The 8,694-nt window shown below is 37.0% G+C and overlaps 1 protein-coding gene across 1 annotated transcript; it reads right to left on the bottom strand.

Annotated features, from left to right (window-relative positions):
• Window positions 1-824: 824 nt before the first annotated feature.
• On the bottom strand, window positions 825-1,543 carry LOC131688195 (uncharacterized). Its single transcript, XM_058972366.1, has 4 exons — window positions 1,528-1,543; window positions 1,291-1,443; window positions 1,069-1,223; window positions 825-986 (listed from the first exon to the last, which is right to left on the bottom strand). Exons 1-4 carry the CDS (start codon window positions 1,541-1,543, stop codon window positions 873-875), a joined length of 438 nt encoding a protein of 145 aa, XP_058828349.1. The 3' UTR covers window positions 825-872.
• Between the last annotated feature and the right edge of the window lie 7,151 nt (window positions 1,544-8,694).

Here is an 8,694-nt window from a genome sequence, read left to right as displayed (position 1 = left end):
TATTAAAAAAATCATTTTCCGGAAAATACTGATTCCAACATGAAAGTTGAGAACGCTTTAATCGATAATCTCAAATGTTCTTAATGTCATGGAACGACACATGTTTCAAAATCAGTAAAATTGGGCGAATACCATTTCGATAGCGACCTTCGACAGTAAACGTTCAAATATCTTTAAAGAGCGTTTATTCGCAGCAAATCACAAGGAAGCAATATGGTAACTTTATTATATACGCTGTTCTTTAAGGATGCTACTGACCGTGGTATTATGTACCTTGTGGTCCATTCTAATAGGTAATGAAAATTACGTCCTGCGGAAAGAGAAAACGAGGTGATTTTTTTTTTGCTATCGCTTATCACAGTGGTTTCCAACCATTTTAGCCCTGTGAATCTCTTTTTGTGTTCTTTTTGAACCTTCACCATCGTGTCTTGTCCAATAGGAATAGAAAGGCAAAAAAAAAATGTTATTATTTTGAGCGAATGGATAGTGATACTGAGCTAGGCGTATTGTTGATTTCTAAGCTCACGTTCATTTGGCATTTTTGTTATTATACTTTTTGCTGTAATGATAAAATAGTAACATTTTAATGAAAAACTCTAATTTTCGAGGGAGAGTAACATTTTTTTTTTAAATTTTCTAGATGTAGCAACCCCAATTATCCAGATCTCAATTCCTTCAGAAACATTATCGAAGAGACACGCAAATTCAAGATGCAAGTAAAATAGTTTATTTAATTATTCTTTACTAGTCAAACACACTTGACGGCTTAGTAATCAGACTTAACATTCTACCTTAGAATGAGTTCCAACAAATTAAACGCCTATCTACTGGACACCACGGACGCGCCGGCTCGGGTTACCTCTTCACACTTTCTAGCTCAGCTCCAGCGAGACTCGTCTGCCCTGGTTTCGCCGATTCTGCTTCCCAGTCATGCGCCGCAGCGGGTGCTGTGCTAGTTGCATCGGCATCTGTATCAACTCCATCACCTGTCAAATGAGCATCGGGAACGGGTTTAGTGTCACCGTTCGGTGGCATGGGCCGCCCGAGGCCAAAGTTTGAGAACACTACCTTCCGAAATGTGGCCTCATCGTTGATGTTGATTTTCTTCCCGGGTTCCGGACTGCGGGCGAACCTGGTCTTACTCTTCGGCAGCTGAATCAGTACATCGTAGATCAGTCCCAATTTGTCACTGTTTTCCTTGATTTTGTTGATACATTGGACATCTGTTGGGGAAATCGCAAGAATGTTAGAATGAACCGTTCGATGTTGCTGGAGGTCATCAACGCTCACGCTCATTGGCATCCTGACGGCACTCGCAGATACACTCCTCTCCGCAGTAGAAACCGTTACAGGAAGGACAGAATCCACAGAGATCACTGCAAGACTTCTGTTGGGCCTTGAAATGGGCACTGTCCTGGTCGAAAAGAGCCGCCGATTCGCTAACTGCAAGTTCAAATTCTATGTTGTAATATCTTTAGATCCACAATCCAACGAATTAATTTGATCTTTGAGATCCACATAACTTACATTCAACAAACACCATCGCACCCAGAAGGACCACCACGGTCAGACGTATCAAACAACGCTGCATCTCGAATGACTGCTTGGCTTAGAATGAGACCAACGCCAACGTCTACTCGAAGCAGCTGGCTGCAGACACTGCGAGGCGTCACAATATCAAGTTCCGTTTTCTAGCCAAGGTGACCATTGGCGCTTGGCCGTGGTTCGCGTTGTTTTTGTTTGTGTTCTTGGAACGGCCGTGGTAGCTAGCGACAGGTCATGAGTCCGACAGTGATTACTCGCTACTAAATTTCGCGGTAACCTTTCTGGGAGGATAAACACAACAGATGGTGCTTGTTTTTCGCGGTTATTCCAGGGTTTGTTTGGTGCAAGTTTGAATTCTATCTACTGCTGGCTAGTAGAACGTGAGATACTGTAACCAATTTTGATATGAGGTGTGGTTTTGTTCGACAACTTTCCTGAACAATGTTATTACACTGTGAAGAGTTTTGAGCTGCATTTCGATGCACAATGCAACTTGCATGTTGCACTTTGGAGATTATCATGTATGGTTACGGCTAATTCAGCACGTAGGTACACGCTTCTGGACATATTGATGTTTGAAGAGGTGTCTTATTTTGATAAAATTTTCCTGGAATGGAACGTGAGGTTTTGGTAAATTATTGCAGCTTTCTCCCTTAAAATGTAAAAGGCCTCTGTCACAGTTCATATTTTTGAAGTTATCTGTGGTGTAGTGGATATTAAAAGGTTTCGTAGTGAACAGTTAACTGATCAGCGAAGATATGGTCGTAGTGTAAACATCTAAACCGTTCTTCTCGGAAGCTGCAAGAAATGTTTTTGAAAAGGTTTACGATCTGTTTGATATACTTGACGGGACGATGCCGTGATTCTAATATAGCTCCGCGTTCGTTCACATGGTGATGGTCTCATGCGCTTGTCCTTTCGATAATATCTCTTGACGAATTACAACATATCGCAGAAACACAGATATATAAGCTAAAACATTCAAACGAAAATATCTGCGGTTCAATGCGTTGAGCTGTGGTACTACATACTGTACCAGAATTTGAACTTCTTTTTCGAAATACTTAGTGTAGTGTACAGATTCTTAGTGTAAAGGACATTACACGGCTGTGTTACGATCCTACAGATCACTAAGAATGCTTCCTGTCTGGGACTCGAACATACGACGACTGTCTTATGAGACCAGCACCATACCCTATGAACAGTACGTAAAAAAAACGTAAAAACACGATCACGCGCACTTCCATATGAAACGCGCACTCTGACATGAAAAGGACGCCAAAACAGATACGAAAAATTTCCAAAAAAATTGGATGAGGCCAATTTGGTCTTACCGTACTTTATTTTGGGTCTTGTGTCCTTATGCACAAAAAAATGTCTTTTCCAAAAATTTTACAGACTTGAAATTATGCATAGTCCAAGGCGTTTGGTTCTTATACCAAAAGACGATATCGGTTCACATTCCTCGTCGGTAAACAGATCCTCTGTGTTTACTATCGGGACATCACTAGCCAGTTGTTTAACATCTACGCAATACGTGTGACTTTTTGGATTTTAATGTCTAACTAGCATTAAATTGGTGCAGGATAGGACTTATCTAACTAGCATTAAGTTGATGTTAGTTACTGACGAGGGAAATCTGACTTACAGCCTGTTTTAATCCTCCGAGTGGTGCAGTTATGGTTGACGTTCAGTATAAGTTTGAAAATGTCAGTCAGGTTGTTATTATTTATACATGGCACCAATATAAAAGAGACGAAAGCAAGATTTGAGTTTGAGGAATGTTGTAAAAGAGAGAAACTTTTCTATTTAACTAGGGTCACCATATCAGACGAGTAAAAACCAGGACAGTCGAAAGTGGACTGCCTCCCCCGTTACCTCTCCATCAACTGTGCATTCTGCGTAGGTTTTCGGAAGTTAAAAAGTTCCGAGATATGGTAGGCCAGAAAGTCCTTTAGAATTCAATCACCGGCCACTTTTCGGATTTGCACACACCCTGTTCTCGCTACACCACCTTCAGCGAAGGTTTCATGCTATTTTTTGAAAAAATCTGCTATCCTGAATTTTGAGCTCCCTTGCACCTATAGTTGATATAGTGTACCTATAGTTGCAAGTCCCATAAGAAATCAATGGGATTTGCAATAGGCACCACTATTGGTACATGTGTTTCTATAGTGGTACAAGCGTTTTTGAATACATAAATTGGTTATTAAAACATTTTTATATTTTTCCTTTGAAGTCGGGATTCAAACCTTTCCACCATGGGCCGCAAATCGATTTTTTGGTCGAAAATCCAGAACTTATAAACCGTTAGTACTAGACTTTCAGTGTCTTTGGAACGAATTCTCTACAATAAGTGCTCTTCATTTTAGGGGATACAAAATTAGGGTGGCTCTCAAGATTTTTGAAATAAAAAAATTATCTCCTGAATGAAAAAAGATAGGAGAATATGATCTTCCAAAGAAATGTAGAGAAAACAATTTTGAGTAACTTTACTGAAAACGTCGAAACTCTATCTTCAGCGGTTTTTATTTCACAGCGATTTCCCTTGTTCCGTTTAGAGTGACTCTTAAAAATTCAGTTTTTTTTTAAGTTGATTTCTCGTGAATGTCGACTTGAGACAAAATTTAGCTCTTATAAATGCGCACATTTCTCCTTCAGAGACCAACTCTTTTATATCTTTTATATAGTACTTTAAAAACACTACAAAATAAGGGGTACATGGTTTGTCTCCTAGTGACTGTTCATGTGAAATGTTTGCTTATAAACTCCCTCTGTTATACAGAATGTATGCGGTATTCATCTAAATTCGTACTTAAAATATATATTTACCATACATAGTCGCTGTTCTTATATACACACATATCCGTATCTCTAATGCATATCAAATTTAATGGTACGCTCGGAGGATGTTATTCTAAACTTGTTTCGTGGAGTGAAATTGTACATAAAACATGTGGTTTTCGGACTACGAAATTATTATGAACATATTTAGGGTTACCAGATGGGCTAAGAGCAAAATAAGGACATCCTGAATCTTGAGATAAGAAACAAGCTTCAGTTTGAAACATTACTTCAATCAATAAACTTTATCAATGCTTTTGAATCATTAATCTGAACATTAGAAATCAAATGTACTGTAGGGAAGGGATCAACTAAAATGGCGAATAAAATGTTTCATTCGTTTGGACGAACTTAATCTGATTGATTTCAAATATACCATTGACTAAAACTAAGGACATTTGAAGTAAAATTAAGGACACTTTCCCAAATCATCTAAATTAAGGACATGTCCTTTAAAATAAGGGCGGTTGGTAACCCTAACATATTACAATATATTGAAAGCTCAGGTTTACCGTAAAGGAAACGTCCTTTGTTTAGCATTATTGATTTATTAATTATATTCAATATTAATATATTCACTGTAATTTGCCCTAACAGTTTCCCAAAATACCATTTTTTGCCTTTGGAAATTAACAAAAAAAATCCACGTAAATGTACGTTGGGGAACAAGCTGTTCAGCTCTCATTAATATTATTTTTTATTATTATAAATCGGATAGATTGGCAGCCTCCCCCTTCGGAGTTATTTTCCATACGCGGCAAAAAAAAACTATATCAATGATATCAATAGGGGAGACTGAGGAGACTTGATCCCTTTTTTATTTTTCAGTCCAACTCCGCGGAATGATAAAAAACTATGTATTTTTTTGTAGTTTTATATTGTTTCTAGGGATGACTAATGATCATAAAAAAATTACATGGAAATATTATACTGGACATGAGCTATGAGCATTTCTGGAAAACAACAAAAAAATGGAAAATTCTTAGATTAGTGGAGACTCGATCCCTAATTTGGGGACACTTGATTCCTTTATGAAAACGTGTTTAAAAGAGCATGTAGGGTAATGAGCCTATTTTTGCCCTGTTTCTACTATCATTCTACCCATCTGAAGCCTTTGGTTAGAGCAGCGTCTGCCATCTTTGCTCAACGCATTGACTCAAATGGTATTGCGATAATGGGGGTACTCGATTAGAGATTTTGCTGCGCTCAAACAGAAGATTTTCACCATTCTCAAGACAATTTTGTTATTATATTGGCTCTTAATAAGAGGCGAATGACCTTAACGTTAAAACCTCTATAATCGAAATAAAAAAATGGACCTTAATAACAAATCAAAGAAGCTGAAATAATAAAATTATTGTAGTAATAATGTGGTACCCTTCTTAATAGGGCAAAAACGGGTACATTACCCCATTCAATTTTATAAATGGATTTTAGTATTGATTAAATTGTTATGATTATATAATGTTATTTTTGTAACTACATATTACGCATCTCTCACCTGATTTTTTTACGAATTCCCCAAATCTCCGTGCAATTATTTGAAAGCTGTCTTTATTATGGTTGAGGAACGTCAAATGTGGGATGAATGGTTGCTACGTATACTGTAGTAAACAATTACAGTTATGTTTCTTTACGATGAAGCGTTCATTTTGACATTTTTTATGACAACAATGACTTCAATTGTTCTGGTGTCTGATGCTAATAATGGGTCCTTTATGAATTACTTCAAGCGAGATAACCTACTTATTAAAAACCGCAGTTTAGACTACTAAGGATTGTGCAAATATGCAATAATTCAACAATTTAGACTGCTCTGGAAGATTCAGGGATTCTGTCAAGTGACAGTTTTTATGTTGATTTTAGGCTTTAGGATAGAGATTCTATCAGGATTCTTATACTTTTAACCGAGAGAAATAATGTAAAACTGGTGTTGTATAATTTTTTTAAATTCAGAAAAAACTATTTTCAGTAATTTTCCTTAATGGGTATTTTTTACGCATTTCGTTGTAAGTTTTTCACAAGAAATAATAGGTAAAACGTAACCAGGTTGACGTACAAGCTCTTTACCCATTAAGTGAGTTATTCCACTTTTATTCAAAATGGGCAGTTTTCTACGCATCAGTGTAGAAATTGTTGAAACGCAGAGAAAAAAATTTACCACTGAAAAAAATCAATATATTAGGTTTTTAAACTAATAAATTGTTCTCCAAAGAAAAAATAGGCACTTATCAGAACAAAATTTCAAATTTTTTGGAAAATTGACTTCAAAAGTATTTTATTGAAACACTATTTTTTAAAGGTCAGGCCAAACCAAATAATGGAAAATGCCGTAAAATAAAAGCCTCTGACGATAGTTAGGGAATTGAGTAACAAAGTTACTCAAACATGATTATTTTTTAATTTTCAGTAGGGCTTTATACTTCTATTGTTATAGTTCAGGAGAAATTATTTTCATTCCAAAAATCAAGGAGACCACCCTGTTTTTTACACCGAAATGAAGCGCACTTATTGTGAAGAAATTCTTCTGAAGACACTGAATGTCTAGCACTTACGGAATATAAGAACTGGATTTTCAACAAAAAATCGATTTTTGGCCCATGGAACAGAGGTAGTTTATAAGCAAACATTTCACATGAACAGTAGCTAGGAGACAAACCATGTACCCCTTATTTTGTAGTGTTTTTAAAGTACTATCAGATGGTCATTACGTTGATTGCCACTTTTGGCCACCTTCGGAGTTATTTAGCTTAGAAAATGTCGAATTTTTAAAATAAAAACGTCAATAACTCTGTTTATATAAAAGATAATGAGTTGGTCTCTGAAGAAGAAATGTGCGCATTTGTAAGAGCTAACTTTTGTCTGAAGTCGACACTCACGAGAAATCAACTTCAAAGATGTTATGTTAAAAAAACTGAATTTTTAAGAGCCACCCTAAACGGAACAAGGAAAATCACTGTAAAATAAAAATCGTTGAAGATAGAGTTTCGACGTTTTCAGTAAAGTTACTCAAAATTGTTTTCTCTACATTTCTTTGGAAGATCATATTTTCCTATCTTTTTTCATTCAGGAGATAATTTTTTTATTTCAAAAATCGAGAGAGCCACCCTAATCTTGTTTCCCCTAAAATGAAGAGCACTTATTGTAGAGAATTCGTTCCAAAGACACTGAAAGTCTAGTACTAACGCTTTATAAGTTCTGGATTTTCGACCAAAAAAATCGATTTGTGGCCCATGGTGGGATGGCACAAAATATTTTGGGATTATCTGTATTTAACCCGATGAATTTTCAGCACTAAATACACGTCATTGAACTAAAGCAGAAACGTCAACGGTCTCAAGTAGCTTTCATCCGCTATTCCTGATGTAAAAATAAGTGCGTGGCAATCTCTGTCTCTCGATCGGAGAGCTATGCCCGAAACAGCTACAAATCTACCGTTTATTCCAAATTCAATTTTTTTTGCGATTGTTATCAAACAAGGGATAAGTTGGTGTAAATCAAATCAGTTTGAGAGCGACATTCCATACTCCCTGTTATGTATGTTGCTAGACTCGGCATGTTAGTCGCTGTTAAGCGTCCAGGCGCGTAGCCATATTAATCGTTAATTAGGTACTGCTTGCATTGATCCTGAATTAGTTCCATAATCACCAGTTCGAGTGAGCACTCAATGAAGTTATTACACGCTAAATATTGATGTGTGTCGCATTGTGAACTTCGCTCGTGTACTGATCGTGCCTGTCAACCGCTTAAGAATTTCAGTGAAATTTATCTTGTTAACGTTGTTTGAGGTGGAGTTGCGATTTCTAAAATTGATAACAATCGCATTACTTTTCATTAAACTGACACGTCGAGAGAATATTTGCGGATATTAGTCAATAAATCAAAGTTTTAGTGTCTTGCCGTCGAAAATAAACTAGTCTACAATTTCTAAACGGATCACCACAACTCACATACGCTGTAACGATGGTCTGCAAGAAGTGTACCTCTGTGATAGTGCCAGGAGAGAATATAATCATTTGTGAAGGCTTTTGTTCCGACCAATATCACGCCGACTGTGTGTCGCTGACCGTTTCTGAGGTCGTCAGCTGTAACAAACATCGAAATATTTGGTGGATGTGCACACCATGTATTGAAATAATGAACGACGTTCGACATTTGGGAACGTTCCGTGATAAACGGCAAGCGCTGTCCGACGCTGACAGTTTTGTACCAATTCGCCCTGCTTCTGTAGCTGTTCATGCAAAATCGCAAACAGATGAAAATAGCCTTAATCATCTGGAGGAATTGACCAAAATAAAGCAACAA

Source organism: Topomyia yanbarensis, chromosome 3, assembly GCF_030247195.1.
Source record: "Topomyia yanbarensis strain Yona2022 chromosome 3, ASM3024719v1, whole genome shotgun sequence".
In the NCBI taxonomy this organism is placed as follows: Eukaryota; Metazoa; Arthropoda; class Insecta; order Diptera; family Culicidae; genus Topomyia; species Topomyia yanbarensis.
Note: the sequence above shows the minus strand (reverse complement) of the source record. Positions and strands in the feature narration are given on the sequence as shown.